Raw genomic sequence first — 26,257 nt, 5'->3', positions numbered from 1 at the left:
TCGTAACACGAGATAACTATGATGACTGCAATAAATGTAGTGATACAAATAGCACAGACAGTGGTACTGACATTAACGGAGATTATGTCAGTAACAGTAATGACTGGGATCTTTAATTAAACTGTTCAAAATTGCACTGGCCATCCTAGGTAAATCATTAAACCAATCCTGTATCTCCAAGCAGCACTGCGCATCAAAAGATACTTATCGCTCTCTATATGCGTGTTTGCTGGAAAAATAAAGCATACAGATCCTGCATTTGATGAAAGGTGTTTGGAGTCACTTAGATCAACAGATTATTCCATTTTAATCATGATACACCTGAGTGACTCCGATAATTGTGCAAGCAGTCCCCTTGTTAGTGAGAAAGTTATTTGGCTGCAGGTGATGAGCTGATTTAACTTGCTGAACGTCAAGTCTGGAAAGATCCCTGGGTTTTTCTCGATAAGAGTAGGGAGTTATCCCGGTGTCCAGGCCAAATTCCCCCCCCTCGGCCTTCACCGTGGCCTCCAAATTGTCCCCATGTGTGACTGGCTTGCGCTCGCTGCCTGCTGGGTAGACCCCCGGGTCCCGCGACACCGTATGGTACAAAGCGGTTTGGCAAATGACAGGACAAGTCAAGTCTGGTGAAAACCAAGGCTAGCAGAGACAGGAAGCGATATGCTGTCCTTTCTGAGCGAGCGATGCCTTCGCAGCATCAGGAGTGCACTGTCCCTCTCCTGCTGCAGCGTTACGCCCAGAGTCCCTGTCGGTCAGCGGCAGGACACGATCTGGGGGACACTGTGGCATGGCAGCAACCCACACGTCTGCGGGCAGCGCTGGCCGGCCAGATGACCACACAGGGGACCAGCAGCGCACTAGTTTCCAGCGAGACAGTAACGCAGGGGGACAATTAAAAACAAATGAACTACATTATGGGGGGAGGGGAGAGGGGCAGAGGTCAACTGCCCAAACTTCCAAACCATCCGAGGCCTGGCCGATCCGCCTTCTCGTCAAAACATCCCGCCCCACCCAGCAGACAAAGACACACGGACACAGCGAGCTCAGCGAAGTGGTCAGTTGCTTTTTTTTTTATTCCGAGAATATCAGTGCTATACTTCTGTTTTGAAAACTTTTACTTAGTAAATATAAGTCTGGTACATTTTAGTATAAAATAACACTTTCTAGAGGGATTAACACAGCCGGCGGGCAGTGGGGACATGGGACCTGCTACACGAACAAGGCACTTGCTAAAAACCCACTGCTTCGTACGTTACAACAAAAAAAAGCACAGAAACATTCGACATGAACAGCTGGAAAACTGGGAAAGTCATTAAAGGCACCGTTTATACAGTATGTTCAGCGGGTTAAAAGAGTTTAGAGTTTAGTCTTGTCTGAGAGGTTTTTCCAGTGGTTCTGTTTATCACAGACAAGACCTGAAACATTCATCTAAGGTTGAAAAACATCACAACAGCAGCCTAGAGACTATAGCCCTGCAGGTTATATAGGGAACGTAATGACCTGATTGACTAAAGACCTGGAAACAGTACTCATTTATCCCCATTTAATCAATACCTGATTCAATTAACTCATTAATTCCTTGCTGATGGATCAGGATGCACGGAAAACAAGAAGACCCAGCATCTCTCCCCGACAAGGAGAGAGTGGCTGGCACTGGCTGAAACCAGCAGAAGCAGACTTGTGTTAAGAGTTTCCCGACACAAGCGTGGCGCCAGTTGGGATAATCGTCCAATGATTATCAGGAAGTGCGGAGAAGTTCGGCACAATATCCTGGCCTGTTGATTTCCTTCATGTGGAGGGGCACCCGTGCACGCAGGCAGGCTGTGGAAAAAATAAAGCCTTCTGGGAGTTCAGATGTGCTGGACTGGTGCTTGACAGGACAAAATCAGCCTTCTTGGACACAAACTGGCACTGGACACCCAGGTCTGGCATTGATCAGGAATCACCTATCCTAGACCAAGCAAAGAGTCCGAGATCTGGACTAGGGCTGACAACGGAAGACACATCTTTATACAAAGAGTGGCCGAGGTCAGGAACAAGCCATCTAGGTACATTTCCCAAACCCATTTCCTGGGACCCTTTAAGAAACTACAGGATAAGATCTTCAGCTCAATATGCTACAAGCACCTAAAATGAACAGACAAAATAACTTGTCTATTATGTTAATTTGGCTTTTAATTTGAGCAGAGGTAGGCAACCTCTTAATTCAATGAAGTATATCATTGAGGGCAAAGTGGTAGGGTGCAGAACTGGCTGGATCACAGTTCAGTGACAACAGACAGGAAGTGCTATGCTAGCCTGGTTGTGAGGCGTGTGTGTGATTTGCACAGCTATTCCACTCTCGAACCACCCATTTCTCTGGAATAAGGACCACAGGACCCCATGTCTTCCCTACTTTAATTCAAGCGGGCCACTCTTTTGGGTTTCCGACCTACAATCCATTCCGGCCAGCTTTTGTCAGTTATTAGAAATCTTAGGCCAAGTATAAGGTGTTAATTCAAGTTTAACAACAAAGTTTTAACAAAATGTAACTGCACCAATTTAACCCATCTAACCAACCTGATCAACGAACAGCTAACCTGTTATCCAAGTATCTGAAGCAGCCAGTGACTTCTAGCCTGCTGGATTGGGTCCCTCAATCAGGACTGGATGTCTTCAAGCAAAGAAGACAGAGCTTCTACAGGCAGACTATTCTTCTGTCCTGCTTTTTTTCTTTTTTGTACCCAGTTTAGAATAAGATTCATTAGCTCAAATGCGGATATTGCTATTAAAGATTCTCTTATCGTGCAACTGATACAGGATCTACAGTCTAGCACAACACCAGCACAATCTCCTGCACTGGCAAGTCAAAGGTGAAAGGTCAAGATTGAAACAGACGATCTAACAGGTCAACTCTTTAGAAACATTCCTGCCCGGACAGACTAAAGCCCTCTGATCGCCCCAGAAACTTTCCGTTTTAAATGCAAAGCTGTTTTTCTCCCCTTCTCCCTCGCTCTTCAGTCCCAGCTAGGCTCAGTATCGGCCTGTCCTACACAACACGCCTCTAAGCCCAACGCAGCTGGACTGCTACAAAGCTCTACGGACTAGAAAGCCTTCAATTAAAAATTGCACAACACAAGCCCCTCACAAACCACACAAACCACTTGCTGTTCCTTCATGACTGCCTGACCTGAACTACTGCTTCTGTCTCTACTGCTTTTTCCCCCATTTACAGTCATGTTTTTCTTCCTCTTACATCAAACTTAATGGAGAGCAGTTGTAACATTAACGTCTTTGATAAAATGCGACAATCTTAAGCATGTTTGTCTGGCACAACCTTCCCCAGATGGCAGCAGTTCCAATCTGATATGCAAATCAAATCCAAACTCCGGACAGACTGGGCCTTTTTAATACACGCGCTTCCTAGAGCAACTCGTTTCAGATCTCTGCATGTACTAAAAGTGTTTTTGGCTTTCCTAGTGCAGCTCTACCAGTAAAAGCTACAGTTATTCACAAACCCCCTCTCCACGTTACACACCAGCTGGGTCTGTTTCCATTTCACAGGACAGGCTTGGGTTCAACTTGAAAGCTTTAAGCCCCCGCTGAGCAGGGGAGTGGTAGGATAATCAAAAGGGATTTTTGTTAAGCAAAAAAAAATCTATAAATAAAACTTCTGTGGATAAACTGCAACGTTTTTCCTCTTGCTTTTCAAAAAATCTAGATATGAAAAGGTCTTACAAACATATGTTAAGTGCTATGTTGAGGAATATAAGTGCCACTGAGTTTGTGTCCTTTCTTCACAAATTGTTAAAAACTCTTCTGAGCATTCACTGGTCAGAATCTGAAAGGCTGATGTAGCACCTGCTACAAAACAGGAGGAGCGCTCTCTCACCTCTGGGGGTGACAAACATCTCATTAGGTGCTCTGGGGGCAGGAGCTCCTTCGATCGGCCCATGAAGACGTAGGGGTCAGGGGTGAGGAGGGAAGAGCCCACCTTCCTCAAAAGGTCCTAGCAGGTGTCTCATAAGTCATCATCAAGACATTTGAAAAGTACAAACGAGTGAGAAAGAGCGTGATACTTCAAAACTAATTGGCGTCATACAGAAAACTCTGTAAATGGTTAAAGGCACAGCAAGCACTTTTATGAAAATTTAACACAGGCCAATTGTACAGGAACAGGGCACAGGAGAATAGGAGAATAGGAGAGTAGAAATGTAAAAGGAAAGAAAGAATGCTAAAGGAGATGGGCGTTTAATCCCAAGGGGAGTTTCTACCTCAGGTTCAAAGTGCTTTGAGCACAATTGCACTTTACAATGTTCCCACACCTTACAAAGATGGTGGAATGGCACAATCCATTGGACATCATCAGGGGCCGTTTACAAACCCACTGGATAACTGGCATCTTTTACACTCTGCCAAAAGTTTTAAGTGCACTTGGCGGGATATATTTCACCAAAGGTTGTGATAACAGTCACCTTCGACAAGGTTACCACATCATTATCGATACCCTTGCTTCCTTGTTTGCATTTGCAAAATAGTTTCTAGGGAAGCACGTTTGGAATATACACACAAGAGGGCTCACATCAGGAGCTGTGCAGGAGTGACAAGACAATCCTCCTGACCTTGCTTGCTTGCAATAGTTAGGCCTAGTATTTTGTTGCTGGGCCACCTTTTTAAAGGGAAGGCTACTACATTTCCAAATAAACACGATCATTACAAGATCAAGATACAGGATATGAGTGTTTGAACAGCCAACAGCTGCAGAGATGAGTGTCTGTGACGTTTATGGTTGTCAAGAGCCACATTCCATTTGAGCCTGACTCCACGGTCCACCGGGAGAGATGTCCGACTCGAACGCACCCCTCACACACAAGCTAACACAGAACTGATTCAGTCTGTGTTTGCTTCCTTGTTGTCCTGGTCCTCTGAAACCATTCTCCAGTCTCACTCTGTCGGTCTGGCAAGAGATCATTCTTTACGATTTAGAATCACCAATTAATTTTGTTATACCAACCCAATGTTGTAATAACCAACTGTTGTTCTCAAAATAATCTCAACTATAAACCCTGTGACCGCACACAGGGGGAATGAGGAAGTGCAGGAAGACTCCTCTGCCCCGCCCACCTTCAATCCACAGCACTGACTGGAGGAGAGGCATGTGTGTCACAGGTAGCACCGCCCCTAATCAGAGGATCAGTGCTGATTGGAGGAGAGGTGTGGCCTTCACACTGCACTGCATGCCTGCAATAACCCAGGTGGCCTCAGGATGTCTCTGAGAGCCAACAGAGGCCTGACTGAGTAATCTCACCCTGTCCTTGGTGATCCTCAGCCAATTGTACACCAGACCTTTGGGAATCCCGATCACAGCTCCAGCCTGGAACCTATGGTCAGGAAGGTCCGCCTGTGCTCTACGATTACTTTAATGGAGGAACAGCTCAGTTCAGAAAGCCATGAAAACAAGAAGAATAAGCAACAGGTCTCTGCTGGGACAGTAGGGGGCCACACAGAGTTCGGGTTTCTATTTCTCCTTCTGTTCCAGCCTTCGTGGGCTTGGGACATGGTTCGGGGGGCAGGGAGAGAGGGCACCGTTGGGCGCCCACAGCAAGGTGGCGCTGAAGAGGCCGATGATGGCCAGGTTGAGGAGGATGCCCACTCCGAGGGCGCCCACTGTACCGGGGAAGGAAGGCAGAGCGGAGTGGGCGGACAGCCAGCCCCGGCGAGAGCTCATGTCGGCCAGGACCGCCTCCATCTGGAAGTGTGTGCCCACAACCGCGCAGATGTGGAACAGCTGATGGCTGTGACCTGCAGGGTACAGGCCGAGAGAGGAATTCTGTAAACCGTCTATGTGCACTTGGGACTTTTTACAGCTTTAGAAACCAAGTGGACGTGTCGCTTTTTGCTGATAAACCAGATTATGGCCTTTTAACATATCTGGATGTTTGCAAGAACGTATTTGCACAAATGGGCACCAACATAATCTTGGTTTTAACCCAACTTTCTGCAGAGCAGATTACACATGATCTTTATTCCACAGCTCAAATAGTACTTCACCATAATTGCTTTGGAGAATCTATTTTGGCTACCCTGGACACTCACTTTTCAGAGAACAAGCAGCAGTGTAGGACTCAAGCTGGGTATAATTGGTATTACATTAAAGATAGCTCAGGTGGGGAGCTGCGTCAGCAGGCGTAGGCTGCAAAGGAACAAGTAATAGGTTTATTCCAGGCTGAAAAGAGAAGAAAGAAAACACAACGTTTCAGCCGTGGAGCCTTCTTCAGGTGTTCTTCACTTCTTCAGGTCTTCTTCACACCCGAAGAAGGCTCCACAGCCAAAACGTTGTGTTTTCTTTCTTCTCTTTTCAGCATGGAATAAACCTATTACTTTCTCCTTTGCATTAAAGATCACAGTCTCTACTTTCAAACTTAGGAGGTTTTAGGAGTCTAGCTTGAATTGGTTTGGGGACTTTTATGAAAATGTCCCCTACATTGGAAAAAATGGGATACACATTTTTAAGAGTGCAAGCAGCAATACAAGCTTAAAGCTGGGTACAACTAGCATTTAATTAAATATCTCAGACAGCTTTCAAATGGAGTTAGTTTCAAGAGTCTAGAATGAAGTGTTTTGGAGATATTTGTGAACATGTGTGATTGTGTCCAGGTGTCCTCAGTGATTTTTATATTCATGCCCAATAAAATAATTAATAAGAAACTGATGCTTGCTAGGATTTACAAACTCAAAATATCAGTGTGACTGTGGAGATTCTACCTATCATTCTACACTTGTTAAATTTCTGATTTTATTTTAAAAGTAGGTTTTATGTGCACACACAGCATGCATGGAGCTCTCATGGTAAAGCACTGAGAAATAATTCCACACAAACTCTTAAGATACTCAAAATGGCCTAATTTATGCAAATCAGGAAAACAATGTGCCAACTTCCATGACAAGCTGAGTATTTCTCAGATGTAAGCTCGAGTTTCTTTCAATAGCTGCATTTTACTGCCATCTAGTGGCCTGGAATAAAACCACTTGAAGTGACCATCTAGAACAGATCAGACCTGTTCAATCCTGGTCCCTGTGTGTCTACAGCTTTCCTAGATCTCTTTCAAGCAGCAGCACCTGAAGAGCAGTGAGAAGCTGCTGAGCTGCTCCAGTTAAGCCAGGAACGAGATGATTAAGCTCATTAAGATCTGAGCTGGAATGAAACCATGCAGTTATATCAGCTCTCCAGGGGCAGGATTGGGCAGCTCTGATCTGGACAGCGGTAGTGAGGGTTTGCAATGATGAGAGCTAGGAATGTTTTTCTGAGAAAGGCTCTAGGCCCGTCACACCAAAGCAAAGGCACAGCAGAGCCGGGCGTGCAGACGGGCGGGCAGACTGACCGATGTAGTCAAAGCGTCCAGGGGCCAGCCTCTCGGGCAGGTGCGAGGCGAAGAGGAAGCAGGTGAGGAAGGCGAAGAGCAGGTGGTGACAGTGACTGGACAGCGCCTCCGTGTGGCTGCAGCTGTCTCCCAGGCACAGCAGCAGCTGGACTCAGGGAGAGGGAGAGGAGAGACAAGGAGGAAGAGCTCGGGGGTCAAACAGAGTGAGAGGGAGAGAAGAGCCCCACCACCACCACCCCCACCCCACCTGAGTCAGCTGGCCCTGAAGCTCACTGCCCAGTCACACCCACACCAGCCAGCCTCAGGACAGCACAGGTCAGTCACCCCCTCACAACACACAGCACACAACACACACAGCCAAGTGAGAGATAGCAAGAAGAAACCGACCACAGCCTGGACATAGAAACCTGACATAAGCAGGACTGCTCTTGCTTGTCCAGAGAGGACAGGCTCAGTAACCACAATCTGGACACAGAGGCTGAACACAGGCAGATCTGGCTGTCCAGAGTGAACAGGCTAAGTGACCACAGCCTGGACATAGAAAATGAAGGACATTCAAGAACAATTCTGTCCCACACCAGGATGTGGGATACTCACTCTGTAAAAGAGGGGGATGTTGTCGAAGAGGAAGGGATAAACAAAGGCACCCGTCCGAACAACCTTGCTCCAGTGAGGAAAGTCTAGCTCTGGAAACCTGCAGAGCGAGAAGGGAGACAGAAGTCAGGAAAGAGGGGGGGAAGTGTGACAAAAGACGGTGCTGTCACCCCTCCAATCCCGAGTCCAACACCCTGGTATCATCTCTAACCCCTACCCCGAAGACCACCTCTAACTCTGACTCCTAACCTTTAGTCTACCCTTGAGCTTGACATCACTTCAATCCGGCTCTGAAATCCCTTACCCTGAACCAGAGCCTAAACTCCAGACTTTCTCCTGTCCCGGTTCTCCTAAACCCAGGACACTGTTTCAGCAAGAGTATCATCTTGACAAGATATCATTCCTACTGAATTCCTAAACCGAACTCATCCTCCCTTTGACTTCAGCCCTTGCTGGGATTTCCTTAGAGCTACTTATCTCTCTCTGACTGGCATCGTATCTCACCCCACTGACGCCCACATTCCGATTTTTCAAATCGGCCTCTCATGAGCTGCTGGGCTTAAAGAAGACCAGGCAAAACAACAGCAGAGTCGAGGTAACCTGAGCCGAGCACCAGCTTCCGTTCCTGTGGCAGCATACCTGGAGTAGCAGGACAGGCCGGTGCAGATGAGGGTGTTCAGGACGGCGATGGGCACGAAGTTCTGGTGAAGCCAGCTGTTCACCCAGCAATCGGGCATCACATAGGCACCGTAGGTGATGGCACAGCCTGGGCGCGCACGCGAGATGGAGACAGGAGAGAGGGCACGCTGAGTCATGAAAGAGCTGCCACAACCCGCTCTGGCTGAAACAACACCGTCAACACTAGAATCCCCACCGCCAGCAGACCTGCCACTCAACCTGCTGCCACGGTGACCAGATCAGGAAGGAAATCGGTCCCACCAATACGCTCTTCACCAAGTACTTAAGCCCCGCCTCTACGACACAACCACGCCCAGTCTCAGTGATTTCGGCCCTGGTATCGGCCTCTGTGTGCGATTCCTTGCCTCAGGACTGAGCTTGGCTTGGTTTTGACTTCACTCTCGTGGATCTCCCCTTGATCTGTGTTTTGGGGTTTCCCTGGGTACTTTGTCCTCCCCACCAGGTGTCTCTGGTTCTGAGCCCTGCTCGTTTTCTGACCATGACCTTGGATTACTTTTTGACTCGCCTGGCTTAGCTTACCTTATCCAGAAGCTCTATCGCCCTGCAACGCCCTGCCCACTGTGAGCCTGGCCAGTACCTGGAGGAGAGACTCCTGGGAAAGCTGAGCAGATGCTGGAAGAGGTATTTGTGTGACCAGTAGGATCCATGTGGGTCCTAATGCCCCAGTATAGTGACGGGGACACTATACTGTAAAAAATGACTCTCCGTAGTCATTAAAAATCCCAGGGCATTTCTTGAAAAGACTAGGGATGTTACCCCAGTGCCCTAGCCCAATTTCCCCCCTGGCCTTTACCAGTCATGGCCTCCTAATAACCCCCATCTCTGAACTGGCTTCATCACTCTGCTCTCCTCCCCACTGAGAGCTGGTGTGTGGGGAGCGGACTGGAGCATCATACAGGTGGGGCTGCACATTGTTGGTAGTGGAGGGGATCCCCATTAACTGTTAACTGCTTTGAGGGGAGTATCCAGAAAAGTGCTATATAAGTGTAAGGAATTGTTGTTATTACATTTTAATTGATTATTTTAACCTGCATCTGGCCTGCTACAGGATCAAGCCAGATCGCATGAGCTCAGTCTCCTACTGGCAAAGAACTTCCCTTAGACCGCGCCAGTAAAATACACTCGTCAGCATCATCACTTAAGATACAAGCCAGTTAAATAAACAATCACTGCAGGAGACACCATAAGCACCAGTGGCAGCAGTAGTGAGTGGCCGATGTGTCAGCAGGACTAAAAGCAGCACGAGGACTCAGCAGCAGGCCCAGGCCCTGCAGCCATGACAGAAGAAACAGCAGCTGCTGGGCACTGCCCACCCTACCCAAGCTGTAGAGGCTCAGCGCGCCGTAGTCCAGGAAGTAGCAGATGTGCCTGGCCTCAGCAGACATGGAGCTGAAGGTGTGGGCACAGCTGGAGGTGAAGGGGTACAGGCAGATCAGCACCATGTAGACCAGCAGGGGCCAGGTGTAGCTCTCGTTCAGGAAGTCCAGGGACGAGCACAGCATGGTGAACCGCCACAGGAAATACCTGAAGCACACAGAGCGCAGAATCAGCACGACGCACTCACAGAGCACTTAACACGTGCAATAAAATACCCAGGAGACACAGGGTCCCGGATCCGCACAGGGAATACCCCCGGGAGACAGAGACACAGGGCACCGAATCTGGGAGATCTGGGGGAATATGTGGGACAGACAGACCTGTATAGACTGGGCTCAGGTCACACACACACACATCCAGAACCTGACCGGCCATTCACTTCTCTTCACCCCGCAAGGCCCAGAGTACCAGCAGCAGGACTGAGGCACTCAGGTCTTCCTGATGGAACTGCCAACTACCCGGCCACAGGGGGGCGCTGTTGCACAGCACGCTTGGGGAACTCCAGCCTTCTCAGCTGCTCCTGTAACCTGTGGCCGGTTCCACAGACCCTGGGCGGGGCAGACAGGGGGAGAGAGACGGCGGGGGAGCGGGGAGGGAGGGTGTTGCTGGCAAGGGCCTACCATGTGGGCAGGAAATGGGTCCAGATGTTGACGGTTTCATTGGTCATCTGAAAACTGCTCAGGATACAGTCCAGGGCCGAGCTCCGAGGGTGACGGTACCCGGAAATAATGCCATCCTCTCGGAAGACCTGCCGCGCAGACAGGGCATCAGCAGCACAGCCTTGAGCAATAACAGCGTTTCGACACCGTGCGCAGATCCGGTGGGGGGGGGTCCTTACCCGGGGCACCTGGTGAATATCAAACAGCTGGGGGAGTTTGATGGTCAGCATGTCGGGGGGCAGACGCCAGCCGCCCCCGGCCCCGGCAGGCCTGTCCAAGTCGAGCCCCCGCCTGGCACGCCGAGCACCTCACCTGACGCTCACCGAGAGAGGGTCTGCAGGCAGGCCCCCCCTCCCATCGCACGCACGGCCCCCTGCGGCCCCCTTGCCTGAAGGCTGACCTCCTGCTACACAGGAAACACAGAGAGAGAGAAGCAGAAGGATGTGGAGTGAGAGATATGGAGAAGGGGAGAGAGAGATAGAAGGGTTACTTTTATGCCAACGTTTTTTTCCCACTAATAAAGAACGTACATACTGTCCCAGACCCATCTGCACTGAAGGAGCAGTCTGCCTTCCCAGAGACAGGGGGCTCTATCCATCCACAGAAGATCACGGAGAGGTAATAATGAATCAACAGGAAAATACGCATGGAGACTTCTGGTTTAAAAACAAAACTATACCACACTGTAGATTTTTTCCCTATTACATCCTAATTGAATCGACAGTCCTTCTTTGTTTTAATCAACCCTGCAGATGCGGTCTCTCCTGGCGCTCAGCAGCCCTGCTCTCTCCACAGGGAGGATGTGACGGACACACTGGCCCCTCCACGACACACAGCGGCCAAGCAACCCCGCTCACAGGCACTGCAGAGCCCTCATCCGGAGTCGCCCCAAGACGCCTGCAGCTCAGACATCCTTTCAAAGAACAGCTCCATTATCTGCTGTGCTTAAATTGACCACAGCTCATCGCCAACCCCATCTCGGCTCGAACAGAGACGGAGAGGGGACTACGGACATAAGGATGGGGGTACAAACCCAGACAACCCCGTTTCCAGCGTGGCACACACTGACCGACACAGCAAAACAAAGGAGCAGTACGGTCCGAACGGAAAAGGATATGCGTTTACCACCGAGGACAGGAAGATGCGGGAGTCTGGACAAGCTCCGGCTCTGACGTTAGAGCCGATCCCCCAGGATCCCTCGAGAAGCGGACAGGCGAGATTTAAGTCTGGGGCCAGAAGTCCCAAGCATTCCCTATCCAGAGACACACTGGGTGCAGAGAAAAACATCCCCAGCAAGGGCAACAGGACCCCAGCTGCTCTCTGTGACAGCTCGCAGGAAAGAGTCCGTACAGTGTTGGCAGAGAACATCAACAGGAAACAGCACAGCAGCCTGCACACACACAAGCCGGGGTCTTGTACATGTACGCACACACACTGACAGAGACACAAGCCGGGGTCTTGTGCGTGCTCCCACACACACGCTGACGGAGACAAACAAGCGTGCACGCACACACACAGACACATACACAACCAGAGGTCTTGTACATGTATGCACAGACACTGACAGAGACACAAGCCAGGGTCTTGTGCGTGCACGCACACACACTGACAGAGACACAAGCCGGGGTCTTGTGCGTGCACGCACACACACAACCAGAGGTCTTGTACATGTACGCACACACACAGACAGAGACACAAGCCGGGATCTTGTGCGTGCACGCACACACACAGGCTGACGGAGACAAACAAGCCGGGGTCTTGTGCGTGCACACACACACACTGACAGAGACACAAGCCGGGGTCTTGTGCGTGCACACACACACACTGACAGAGACACAAGCCGGGGTCTTGTGCGTGCACACACACACACTGACAGAGACAAACAAGCCGGGGTCTTGTGCGTGCACACACACACACTGACAGAGACACAAGCCGGGGTCTTGTGCGTGCACACACACACACTGACAGAGACAAACAAGCCGGGGTCTTGTGCATGCACACACACACACTGACAAAGACAAACAAGCCGGGGTCTTGTGCGTGCACACACACACACTGACAGAGACAAACAAGCCGGGGTCTTGTGCGTGCACACACACACACTGACAGAGACACAAGCCGGGGTCTTGTGCGTGCACACACACACACTGACAGAGACAAACAAGCCGGGGTCTTGTGCATGCACACACACACACTGACAAAGACAAACAAGCCGGGGTCTTGTGCATGCACGCACACACTGACGGATACAAGCTGTGACTCTGGGAAACACAAACACACAAAGACTGAGACATGGGGACATCCTGTCTGGAGGGTGGCCCAGTTAAACAGGCACATTTCAGGACGAAAGTGTCTTTTCCCTAAACTCTCGCAGGGCCCCCTGAAAGACGCGTCAGTCAGTGGGCTGTGCTGAAACTGTCCCTTTCAGGCATACAGGACCGCATTCCCCAGACCCACCTCACAGGAACGAGGAGTATATTGTAAGGGTCACAGCAGTGCTAGAGCTAAGGGGATACTGTAACAAAGCATTACAGAGCCTGCCATAAGAGAATGAGCAAACTGGAGGGGGGGGGGGGGGGTTATGCATGTGATCAAATACTAAGCACAAAACGGAGCATGCACAAACACCAGGAGAACAATGGATCTTCAAGGGTGCATCCTGGATAAGGCCTGGGATTGTTCAACATGAACGACTGCTCCACCCTGTCCCAGACTCCAGACCCTGATTTACACAGTACCCTTCTGTCTTGCTGAGCCCCTACTGACTCCCTCTACTGATAAAATGAGCCCTCCCATTCATAGCTCCTACATTTCCACTGATCTCATTCTCCCTTCCTGCTTAACCCCATCTCTCAGGCCCTTTCTCCCTGCCCACATCACTGTCACTCTCTCCCAACGTCCTCCTCTTTCCCCATTTCAATTTCCCTCCCCTCCCTTCTACCCCACATTCCCCCTCTCCACCCCTCTCTGGTTCTCCCGCGTGATCCCATCACATGATCCCCGTGAATAGACATCTTTATTCCTGCTTCCTGACAATAAGAGGCCTATTCCAGACAGCAGGGAGGGGACTCTGTGCGTGTGTGGGACCAAGAGCTACACACGGGGATGACTGGATCATTTCAATTGTGTTTACTGGAAGTCACAATGACCAGCTGGAAGGGGGAAAGTTTAAGTCATTCAAATTCCTGGTTTGACCTCATTTTATTGCCTCTTCAAACTGCCTGTGCAAACCAGCTGCACAGAGAATCAGGAGAACTGAAATTATGGGAAATACACGATCTCATCTGCTGTAAAAATCCACTATTCAGGGTGGATTGGGATGTTGACTTTAAGGAAAAGACAAACCCTAACTGATTTCATGCAGTTCACACTGGTGTAACTGGTGTTGCTGTTCGTACGGGTGCCCTGTGTTTATTGAAGGGGTGGCAGGTTTCTGTGTGCCAGTATCTTCTCAAGACCCTTCTTTGTGAAAAGGCTTTTGCAGTTTGTCAACAATTTCTTTCATTTATAAAGGTCTCTTTAAGTTCTTACTTTGCCTCTTAAGTTCTCCTGCTGACAGGAGAACCTTTGTAGTCTTAAAACACAGACAATAAGAAGAGGTCCTGATGGGTAGAAGTGAATCTAAAACCAAGAACAGGAGGCACCTCTTTACACAGAGGGTGGTGGGAGTGTGGAACAAGTTGCAGAGCCATGGTGTTGAAGCCGATACCCTGCCTTTGTTCCAGAAAAGGTTGGATGAGATCCTGGATCAATTAACTACTAATTACCAATCAGACTGCAGGGGCCAAACGGGTAACCTTTCTAGCATACACTGTTATACCTATGACCTATTAAACTGCTTGCAAGGGAAAGGTACAGACACCCATCTGGAAAGCTTGCTTTTTGTCTCCATGAATTCTGCTGCCAGATTCTTGAAAGTTGGTTACTTTCAGAAAGTGTGCACTAAATCAGTTCCTAGCAGGGACGTGATATTTGTTTAAATGTCAGCTATCCAAAAGAGAGTGTGTGTGTGACTTACTGTCATTACCAATAATGCAAAAGGACAGAACGCCTGCTCTGGAGGCTGCAGCAGAGTCTTTCTGGCCTCTCTGACCATGCCCACGATCTGATGGTTTGGAACCTGTCAGAAAAGCGGCCAGGGCATGGCCACACCAGGCCCCCGTCACCTCGTGTGGTCGGGCAGCACGTAGATAGTCAAAGAACTTGGACTACAGCAGATGAGTCATTGCAACCTGTAGGACAAACCATACTGATGATTTTGAGGATGTCTCCAAGCTGAAGCATGCTTTTAACACCCTGCCCAGGTTAGACATCACAAACACTGACCACTCTAATAATAATAATTCCTTACACTTATATAGCTCTTTTCTGGACACTCCACTCAAAGCGCTTTACAGGTAATGGGGATCCCCTCCAGCACCACCAGTGTGCAGCCCCACCTGGATGACGCGCCAGCCCGCCCCCCACACACCAGCTCTCAGTGGGGAGGAGAGCAGAGTGATGAAGCCAGTTCAGAGATGGGGATTATCAGGAGGCCATGATGGGTAAAGGCCAGGGGGGAATTTGACCAGGACACTGAGGTAGCACCCCTTCTCTTTTCGAAAAACACCCTGGGATTTCGAGCAACACCCAGTTTTCTTTTGCACAAAATTCCTCCTTTAAGGGAGACGCGTTCGGCAAGCCCAAACGACTGCAATCAAGCGCCGGATTTGAACTCGAGAGCCAGTACAACTTGCGCCACGGCTTTCCTCTTTCAGCACAGGAAGGGGAACAAGAGCCCCAACCGAGAGGGAAAGCCTGAAACGGACCCGACCGCTGTGCATTGGGAGCCAAACGGCCGGCTTGGCGCATGGTTCTGTAAGGGGGTCCGAAAACGGGGTGGCGCATACCCCCATTTCTGCCCGGAAGAGGCACAGCTGGGAAGAGAAGACAAGTGATGGTCACTCCTGGGGAGCGGCAGTCCAGCACAACCTCTAGCCCCACCCATAAGCGAGGGCTGGCCAAGCCCTCCGCCCAATGCAGACACCACAGGGTGCAGAGTACACCTACAACACCCCAGACTCCTCCAACAGAGCTTTTCACATGTCCAGAGCCAGCTACCGACCTGCGGCTTTTTTGGGGGCAACTTAATTTTAACTGCGTTTTGCCAGTGTTCGATTGCAAAAGCAAAACCCTAAAAACAACAACTTCCAAAGGCTTCCTCGACATCCCCGTGCACGTATGCCAACAGACACCTCGCCACACATTCCTGTAGGTGTGTTTTTCACTATAGACAGGAAAATAGCACCGATTGCCATTCATGCCAATTATATTACAATGAAAACAAAAGAGGGGAGAGGGCAAAATAAAAAGCTTTTTAAAAAAGTGCTGCACTTTGCAGAACAAGTTGCAGGTTTCTGTGTGCCAGTATCTTCTCAAGACTGTTCTTTGTGAAATCTTTTATCTTCAAGCATACTTCCCCGGAACACAGTTATGAGAACTCCACTAAAACACATGTTTGGTACAAGCCAGAATCCTGCACTACAACTGGAGGCCAATAGCCAAGCACTGGAATGCGAGTAAGTAGGACAGGAATCTACTGGCTGCACCCCTGCTAAATCCCCACCTCTTTCCAGCAGAGCAGCCATTGGACTAGGGGCTGCTGAGCAGATGGGCTGAGTGTGGCTTGGACTTTGGGCATTTAAACCACCCCCTCCGGGAGGACGGAAGTGGGTCTTGGGACGACGGCACAGGGCAGCAGATTAAGAGATCAGTGGGAAAGGGGGCAGAATGCCGAAGGGAAGCCAGATCACGATCCGGCTCGTGTCTGAAATCCCAGCTGATAGCTGCGCCTGGGGCCTGCAACTCCAAACGTCAGCGAGTGTAATTGAAAAATCCGAGGAAGTGCTTAAGTCGAAACGGGGGATCAGGAGTTGGAAACGTTTAGCCTGCATAGCAGCTCAGGCTGCTAATTTGAATTTTAGTGCCTGGGCCGAAATAATTGGTGCCTGCAGTTCCGAAATAAACCACAAAGACGGAAAACCTCTGGGGTAACAGTGGAGGCCGATTGCGGAATTCTCTGCAGTGACTTTAACGTGCACTGGGTGATCACTGCGTGACCATCACTGCCAAAATATTTACGAACGGGGCAGAGTTCTGGCGCAGTGGTCAGCACCGTTGCATGCAGTGTTGGCGCCCTGGGGTGCTGTCTGTGTGGAGTTTGCATGTTCATCCGGGTTCCCCCCCCCCACAGTCCAATGACATCCTGGTGGGGTTAATTGACTTTTAGGAAAATTGGTGCTGGTGTGAGTGTGTCTGTGTGTGCCCTGTGATGGACTGGCGTCCCGTCCAGGGTGTCGCCTGCCTTCTGCCCGTTGCTTGCTGGGATAGACTCCAGCTCCCCCCCCCGTAACCCTGTACAGGAAACAGCATTAAGAAAAGGGGGAGATCACTGAAAAAATGCAAAACATACAAAGTCTCCTCATGAAGAAATATCACATCTCAAGAAGGTACTGTCACACAGGAAGAGTAGCATCTGCACCCCCTTCAATACAAACAGCAGCACCAGCGACGCCTGAACTTGAACTTTAGTGCCATACGTAACCGGCACATGTTCTGGCACAATGGAATTCTGACTTACAGAAAGTCTCTCGATTGTAAAAAAAAAAAACACAAACTGCAGACAGAGCATTTAGACAATTCACAAGCAAACAGCAGATGATATCTGAACAGCAGAGCCCCAGTTACAGCAGCCCAAATAGCAGCTGTACCGCCTACAGTTAAGTAATTATGCTGTGATCAGGATCAGTTCAGCCACTCAGGAGACCCTAAGGCACTTTAATAAAGGACTATTTCTCCTAGTCACAGGGGAGCTTGTATTAATTGGCACAATTAATATTAAAAAACCAAGGCTTGCAGAAGCTATAAGTACCCCTGATCCGGAAGACTCAGACTCGCTACCTGCAGGGCCCGCGTCCTGTCCCGACTGCTGAATTAAACACCGGGCCTCACCAGTCTCGCAGCCAGCCAGCCGCATAGGAGATATTTATTAAGGTCTCCAACAGGTGATCACTCAAAACATTCGTTTCATTACAAGTACAGCTCCCCCGTAAAACACCTCCGCGCCAGACTGGAAGCATGTCCAAGACTGTGGTCATTCCCCTCCACCCAGCCCGGCGCCCCACGAGCTGTTCCAGTGGCCACATTCGAGGGGTCCCAGCTCCCACCCCCAGGGGCCCGTGGAGCCGACAGGTTCCACGCCTCTCTATTAAAGCAGCCGCACCTGGTGAGCCGACAGCCAGTACCGAGCCGAGCACAGGTACACCGGCCACCCGGGAGCACAGTTAGACAGCCCTGCTCCAGGTCATGGGGAAGAGTGGTCAGCCTGCAGTCACATCCGGGCACTGAATCACCTGTGTGATTGCATTCCACTTAACCGATCGCACCTTTGATGGCATATACTTTCAATTCATGATAATGTAATAATAATAATAATGTTTCTTTATTAGCCCTATACAATTTCTTGCATTAGGAATGCGTCTTTTCGCATACCCCAGCTTTTCTCCAGGGAGACACAGACACAGAGACAGGGAGAGAGAAGCTGGGGGTCAGAGCGCAGGGTCTGCCATTGTACAGCGCCCCTGGAGCAGCTGGGGTGAAGGGCCTTGCTCAGGGGCCCAACGGAGTAGGATTCCTCTGCCGGCCGCGGGATTTGAACCGGCAACCTTCCGGTCACAGGCGCAGATCCTTAGCCACAGAGCCACCGCATGATTCGACAGGCACAGGCAATCTCCTGCTGAGGGTCCTGGCTTGGATGCCACTGAACGTGCTTTTGGTGCATGTGCAACGACAGCCCTAAGGCTCCCACTGCATAGCAGTCTGAGCCGTTCCACATTTTAGCAGCTGCTGGGCTGCGTCATACAAGTGAAGGGAGCCTACACCCTGTGCGGGAGGTGGTGTACCTATCACCTGAGCTTTGGTAAATTTGCATACTGGAACTCAAAAGTACAGAGAAACGCAGAGCTCTGGAACAGATCGCACTGCGGGGCAGCGGAGAGACAGTTCCGTTCTTGGTGTTGTAACAAAAACTCCACTTCTTAAGCAACTGTTATATCACAATTCAGTGAAGGAATTGGCCAATGTCAGCAAGCCTAGTCTGTAACTGTTCTGTCCCAATAAAAGCTAAGGACTGAACAGATTTGGTCATTTTAGATGTTATTCCAACAGCAGAATTATTCTACTGTACTCGACTGCATTTTTCATTTGAACTGCCAGCTGTATGATCAGTGCCAATTGTTTTGGAATTTGTGTATTAGCTATGTTACTTGACCTGTAGCTCAAGCTAATCGATCTGCTGTCGTTGTCATTTTAACGTTAACAGCTTTGACGAAGTCTCCGGGCCACTGGCGGCTTCATCGAGTTAGAACAACAACTCTCGGTCCCACAAACCTCAACTCCATCACACTGCACACCGACTCCACAAATAAACCAGAGACGTGCTTCTAACACCTACAAAAAATACATTGTAACATTTGCAATTGACGTTATCAGTATGATTTACTGTCTGTAAAACGACAAATGTGGTCGAGTACAATAACATCTAAAATGACCAAATCTGTTCAGTCCTTAGCCTTTATTGGGACAGAACAGTTACAGACCAGGTTGCTGACATTGGCCAATTCGTTCACTGAATTGTGATATTACAGTTGCTTAAGAAGTGGCGTCTTTCTTACAACATCGGGAACAGAACTGTCTCTTTGCTGCCCCGCAGTACGATCTGTTCCAGAGCTCTGTGTTTCTCTGTACTTTGAGTTCCAGTATGCAAATTTACTGAAGCTTAGGTGATCGGTACACCACCTCCAGCACCTCACCCCCTCACCGGCCGAAACGTTGTGTTTTCTGTCTTCTCTTTTCAGCACAGGAATAAACCTATTACTTGTTCCTTTGCAGCCCACGCATACTGACGCAGCTCCCCACCTGTACCAATTACAATACAAGTCGGTTTATGGTGTTTTTATTAACGACGCGATATGTATTTTACCCAAAGCGTGGCGCTCTGCTCATGTGTTTTTTCACTGCAACCGTGGGGGTGTCGGCAAAATAAACTTGAACTCTGCGCCTGTCACATGTCCACGAAACAAAAACCGTGTTACAAAAATCAAACCGCATTAAGTTCTCGCAAAAATACTTAACATCACTAGTGCAAGTGTACCGTGTTGTTCTCAAACTTGCGAGTTAGAGAAACGCTACCTAGAGCGCGTCCTGCAGGCGCACAACTTTTGGAGTTCCGCTTACACTCCAGGATAACACAGGTTTCAGCAAACTGCGACAAAACATTCATAGCAAACATGACCAACGCCTAGTTGCACGGCGCCAAACATGAAAATAACGAAAAGCCAGGATCGGGGAAAAAGGGTTGTTTTTTTTAATTCTTAGGGGGAACAAAGCGAGTGGGAGTGGTCGAGAGTTTCAGTGCTCCTGCAGGGCTGGAGTGTTGTGAAAAGCTCTTGCGATAAAACCGAATCAAAAGCGGTCGAGTTTAGCGACGGCGGTGGAGAGGCAGCAGCAGCAGCGAGAGAGGAGGAAAAAACCGAGCAAACCTGACGGGAAAAAGCAAAACTTGAGACTCGAAACAGGACGCCCGATCACGCCACTATCCCCGGCAGCGCCCGCTGCTTCCCCAGGGGGAGACAGGAGAGGAGGAATCGAGCCCAACCTTGCGGACGAGGGGTGTCAAACGCACATCGCGGGTCCGGGTCTCGGGTGGGCTGTCGCTCGCTGTGTCAGGACACGCCGTGTGGCTCCGCTCCAGTTTCGAGCGTGTCTTCGCATTCCTCGCTCTGCGTTAAACCTCCCCTCCCCAAAAAAAAAATGTCAACGAGATCCCACCTCCGCCATACGGAACGGGATATCTCATTGGCTGCGGATAAGAAAGAGGCCCTTGTTTGTTTGGGCATCAGGAGACGGGTCTTTTTCCTCCCTTCCATTCGCTCCAGAAAGAAGAATAAAAAAGGGGGGGAGGACACAAAGATGAGGTAAATTGGGGGGGTTCTGGAGGAGGCGAGGATGGGCACCAAGCCCAGGGACTTCTTTTTCATTCGAGCCCCGCGAAGAGACCCGCCCCCCCCTCCTCCAGATTCGCCCCAATTCGGCCTCCAAAGCTGTTCGCTGCGCGCCGGCCGGCACACGGGCACCGGCCGCCCCGGAGAGGCAGAGGGCAGCGCTCCCCGCTCAGCGCGTTCGGGATGGGGCTTCTCGAGGGGTTATTTTCTACCTGGTGGGTCGGGAATTGCAATGTGGAGGCCGATTAAGAATCATTCCCGCTTCCGCACACTTTGGTAAACCCCTCGTTAATCGGCCGTGTGCCACTACAGACAGGAGCTCGCAGCCGGCACCTGTTCAGCTACAGTATCTGCTTATTAGTCAGCGTTGCATGCTCAACCCGGCTACGCTTATTAAACACAAATCCGCGCAAACGACATTTAACGTTATAATGAATTATCGACTTTATCAGAGGGGATCTATACATCACAAAACGGGCGAAGAGTCGAACGTGTAATAAACCTGAGCTCTGAGCTGCGTGCTGCGTGCTGTGAGCTCTGAGCTGTGGGCTGTGAGCTGCGTGATATAGGCTGTGTGCTTTGAGCTCTGAGCTCCGAGCTGCAGGCTGTGTGCTCTGAGCTCTGAGCTCCGAGCTGCAGGCTGTGTGCTGTGAGCTCTGAGCTGCGTGCTGCGTGCTGTGGGCTGTGGGCTGTGGGCTGCGGGCTGTGAGCTCTTATCTCCGAGCTGCAGGCTGTGTGCTGTGAGCTGCGTGATACAGGCTGTGTGCTGTGAGCTGTTAGCTGTGAGCTCTGAGCTCTGAGCTGCAGGCTGTGTGCTGTGAGCCACGTACTGTGAGCTGTGTGCTCTGTGCTGTGAGCTCTGAGCTGTGTGCTGCAGGCTGCAGGCTGCGTGATGTGTGCTCTGAGCTCCGAGCTGCAGGCTGTGTGCTGTGTGCTGTGTGCTGTGTGCTCTGAGCTTTGAGCTGCAGGCTGTGAGCTGCGAGCCGTGTGCTGTGTGCTGTGTGCTGTGTGCTGTGAGCTGTGTGCTGTGAGCTGTGAGCTGTGAGCTGCGTGCTGTGAGCTGCGTGCTGTAGGCTCCGTGCTGTGAGCTGTGTGCTGTGAGCTGCGTGATGTGTGCTCTGAGCTCCGAGCTGCAGGCTGTGTGCTGTGTGCTGTGTGCTCTGAGCTTTGAGCTGCAGGCTGTGAGCTGCGAGCCGTGTGCTGTGTGCTGTGTGCTGTGTGCTGTGTGCTCTGAGCTGTGTGCTGTGAGCTGCGTGCTGTGTGCTGTGAGCTGCGTGCTGACTCTGCTAGCCGGGTTCACTGGGGCAGCAGCACAGGCAGGCTGAGTAAAGTAGGTCACGGCAGACAGTTTTTTCAGGAGAGATGGGCACAGGCAGCGCTGCCAGGGGGGGCGGCTATTGTACGGCAGCGTGAGAACCGGGCGCTGGCCCAGCCGCGGCCGTGGCGCCAGACAAAAGGCTGGGTGGGGAGTGTCAGCCGCCCTGCAGGGGAGGAGCAGTGGGATGAAAGAACCGAAGAGCTTGATCTTCCGCGCATCCGCGTGGCAGAGATGTGAAATACCCTCTTCGGTTCTGGAATACTCTTGCCTGCGCAGCCGGAAGTGGCCAACAGGTTTTGACAAGCTTCCAGCTCTGACACCTTGAAGGACGGGGGTGTATTGCAGTAGTCTGGGGGGAAAAAGGAACCAGCCTGGTTATGGATGACGAGAGGGATTGTCCAGCCATCCACTTTCTGACCGCTTCTTCCAGCTCAGGGTACCAGGGGAGCCAGAGCCTATCCCAGCAAGCAACAGGTGCAAGGTGAGGTGTACCCTGGACAGGATGCCAATCCATCACAGGGCAGACAGACCCTCTGGGGCCAATTATCCTAGAAGCCAATTAATCTACCAGCATGTCTTTGGACTGTGGGAGGAAACCCCATGCAGACTCCACACAGACAGCAGCCCAGATGCAGAAGTGACTCCAGGGCCCCAGTGCTGCGAGGTAGCACTGCTGACCCCTACGCCACCATTCCACCCACATTCGGACTAATATCCCCATTAGTCTCTATATTATTAATATGTACTACTAGTTCAGGGACACAGCCAGTAATAATCGGCCACAGCTCTTGTTAGAGAAAGACAGATGGGGTTCATAACCTAAATGATTAATAAATGAATTCATCCTCAGCAAGGCTCAGTCTGGTCAGGACTGGAATGGGAAACGCCCAAGGAAAACCAAGTTGCTGCCGTAAATGGTGTTGGTGGACCAGTAGGTGGAGCTCTTCCCTCTGGCCCAGAAAGGAAAGTGGGGATACCGCCCTGTAGGAGGAACTATCCAGCAGATGAGATGTTTAACCTAGGTTCTGATTACTCAGTCACTGAAACATCCCAGGGCCCTGGGCATAAGTGTAGGAATGTTACCACAGTGCCCAGGCTGAATTCCACTGTGGTCCTGGACCATCTGGCCTCTCTGAAGTCCTACATCTCTGCCCCATCTGTTGTGCAAATCAGGCTGGTGTAATATAATGGTCGATAAGCATCACCCAAGTGGATGCTGCACTATACTGGTAGACACAGTGGGTCATCTCCTATGTTGTAAAGCACTAGACAACAGTCAGCAGCTATTATAATCTTAATAATTGTCACCTAAAGACCCAGTGAGATGTTAGTGGACTACCATCTGAAACTGCAAGACCTAAAAAAAGGTCTCGTATCAGAATATTACTGGCTTTAGAAACATCTACAAATCCAGAACACACACACAGGGACTCCTCTTGGACTGCAACGGCTGAATGTGTGCCCATATTTAATAACACAGCAGAAAATAATCACAGCAAAGGGTCCCAAGATGACACCATTTTGCTCTGGGTCTCAGCCCTGGTCCATGTTTCCTATGGTTTTGCTTTCCAGCTGTTCTTCCACTTAGAGCTCACTTAAGTTACAGTTTAGCCTCATAACTGAACCTCTTGTTCAATTAGGCAACCAGCGTCCTAAACTGGTTCAGCACTCAGTCAGGGGCTTCAAGAATATCCCAGGTTCTGTCACCTGTACTCTACAGTAACCTGTACAGCAGGGTACACACAGATTCATCAAACAGAACTGTTCTTACACAGGCTTGCTTAGGAAACTGCTCGTTTATTTCTGCCTAGGGAAAAAACACAACAGCTGACCAATCACTGCCGTCCAGACACAGGGAGTAAAGACATGGTATCCCATGAGTCCCCTCAAGTGTCCATTGTGTGGTCATCATCATATCCCATGAATCCCCTTAAGTGTCCATTCTGTGGTCATCATCGTATCCCATGAATCCCCTCAAGTGTCCATTGTGTGGTCATCATAGTATCCCATGAATTCCCTTAAGTGTCCATTCTGTGGTCATCATCGTATCCCATGAATCCCCTTGCAAGTCTATCCTGTGGACAGGGACCTGGTTGCTGACACACCACACACCTTAAACCTAGAAACTGGTGCATAATTACCCATCCAACCTGTCAAGCGTCTTCATGGTCAATCTGGCACTGGAGTGATCAGGTGATCACTAAGGATAATGGATAAGTGTTTAGCTGGAATGTTAACCAACAGAAGCACTGCTTCAGTGTACCAAACCCAACAATAGTGCTGACAGAAAGACAGGTACAGCACAGCAAAAGGCAACAAGCAACACATTGCACATCAGATTTCACAGCCACCATTTTGCCCCTGGCCCGATATGAAAGCTGCTTTTATGGGCTCCAATACAGTAAAAATCTCAATCCGATCCCTCTGAACACTTACAATGTTTCTCTGTTCATGAACAGCAGGCTCAGTTTACCCCTTTCTGGCCTCCTGGGAGCTGAACGTCCCTCCGGTGCTAAAAGTCTCTGAGCTCTGAATCTGGGCTTCTGTCCTGGAGGGCCAGTAAAGACTGCAGAATGGAGATGGACTCTGGACTCTGGTCAGAGTGCATCTCCTGAAGAGCCTGATGTGAACTGTGAGCCGATAAAAAAACAAAAAACCCTAAATCTCGCCAACATCCAAGGTGTGCTCCCCTCTGTGCCAGTTTCCTTTGAGTCTCACCACACACATCGTTTAATTAATCCACTCTGAAGTCTGTAGCCAAATTGTTATTCCATGAATGGAGCTGGGTCATGACCCCTACCTGCCTCTAAATACTGCTATACAGCCATGAAAACTTTGGAGTTATTTCTCAAAGGAAGTGTTCCTACAGTATATGGGCCCTTTTTTTCTTTTCAACATAAAAGCAAAAATAAGGGCTGTGAAGGATTAAATTGAATACAGAATCCACTTGGTGGTCCTGAGCCTAATCGAATTAAATTTCCATCCATTATTCCCAGATCCTTTGTCCTTCAAAGAAGAAAAAGCAGCGAGAGCTCTTTAAATCAGGTCTGGCACCCTGGGATCTGAAGACGCCTCTAGTTTTCATTCTAATCAAGCTCTCCATCTATTCATTTTCTTATAACTTTATCATTTCAAGATCACAGTGATCGGGAGCCGATCCCAGCAAGCACTGGGAGAAAGCAGGATCCACCCCGTACAGGATGCCAGTCCATCACAAGGCACGCAGACTCAGACACACACTCACACTAGGCTCAATTTTCCCAGAAGCCAATTGACCCACCAGCACATCAGTGCACTGTTGGAGGAAACTAGAGCACCCAGAGGAAACCCTTATGAACCAGGGGAGAACATGCAAACTCCACACAGACATCACCCCAGGAATTAAGCTCAGGGCCCCAGGGCTGAGAAGCAGTGATGTTAACCACTGCATCTCTGTGCCATCCTCAAGCGCTCCAGTAATGACTTTATCCTTTACCATCTTATTTTAAACATGATCCTTAGACACCAATTGAAAACTGCAAATAATCCCAACTGATTTGATGGCCTCAGGACTAGGGCTGGAACCCCCCGTTTCACAGGGAACTTTAGTGGTTGTCCAACACACTACGTAAACATAGGTGCTTATTTCGTGGTTGTGAAAACAGTGAATTGCTGAATGCACTACAGTGCTTCTGCCTTCTCCCTTATTTCAGGAAGGGAAGGCTGTCCGACAGAAGAAATTCTGGGAATGCAGGAGACACGCCATGGAATAATTAGATTCTGTCAGGACAGATCTGAGTCATACAGCTGAAAAAGACACAGCAAAATAGCTCAGACATTTAACAGCCAGGAGGCAGAAGTTAAACTGGTCCAGGGCAGCTCAAAGGATAAATTGGTGAACAGATTCAAAGCTCTTCAACCAAACTCCCAGAGGATCACTGTGGGGCATTGGGTTGGAACTGACCACATTGTTCAACTAAATGGATGAATTTAAAACAACCCCTCTGCCAGACAGCTAAAATCATTTACAGAACCTTGAGACAGGTTCATCTTGAAAGGTGCCCAATTCAGACTCTATGGGAAGCTGTCCTTAACTCATCGCAGAAAAACAGAAAAATCAAAGAGAACTAAAAGCGAGTGATTTTAGAAATTTGAACTGTCCTCCGTGGTTGGATTTTAGGACTCTTGAAGCCCACGGTGTCCAGATAACAGCTGTCCTGCTACCTGTAA

At 49.8% G+C, this 26,257-nt stretch overlaps 1 protein-coding gene across 5 annotated transcripts; it reads right to left on the bottom strand.

The window, feature by feature from the left end:
• Positions 1–1,043: 1,043 nt before the first annotated feature.
• Positions 1,044–20,545, bottom strand: paqr6 (progestin and adipoQ receptor family member VI). Of its 5 annotated transcripts, none has more exons than XM_088620334.1 (8): positions 20,385–20,545; positions 10,870–11,096; positions 10,652–10,779; positions 9,973–10,178; positions 8,595–8,721; positions 7,959–8,055; positions 7,362–7,506; positions 1,044–5,781 (listed from the first exon to the last, which is right to left on the bottom strand). In XM_088620334.1, the coding sequence occupies exons 2-8, from the start codon at positions 10,918–10,920 to the stop codon at positions 5,498–5,500; spliced, it is 1,038 nt and encodes a 345-aa protein (XP_088476460.1). In that variant the 5' UTR covers positions 10,921–11,096; positions 20,385–20,545; the 3' UTR covers positions 1,044–5,497. The 5 variants fall into 5 exon arrangements, 4 of the variants coding, with proteins under 4 accessions (XP_088476460.1, XP_088476461.1, XP_088476463.1 ...); XM_088620335.1 differs by having other exon boundaries at positions 10,870–11,093; XM_088620337.1 differs by lacking the exon at positions 20,385–20,545 and adding an exon at positions 20,269–20,368.
• Between the last annotated feature and the right edge of the window lie 5,712 nt (positions 20,546–26,257).

Source organism: Lepisosteus platostomus, chromosome 26 (assembly GCF_059453375.1).
Source record: "Lepisosteus platostomus isolate fLepPlt1 chromosome 26, fLepPlt1.hap1, whole genome shotgun sequence".
NCBI classification, from domain to species: Eukaryota; Metazoa; Chordata; class Actinopteri; order Semionotiformes; family Lepisosteidae; genus Lepisosteus; species Lepisosteus platostomus.
This window is presented reverse-complemented; position numbering and strand designations above follow the sequence as displayed.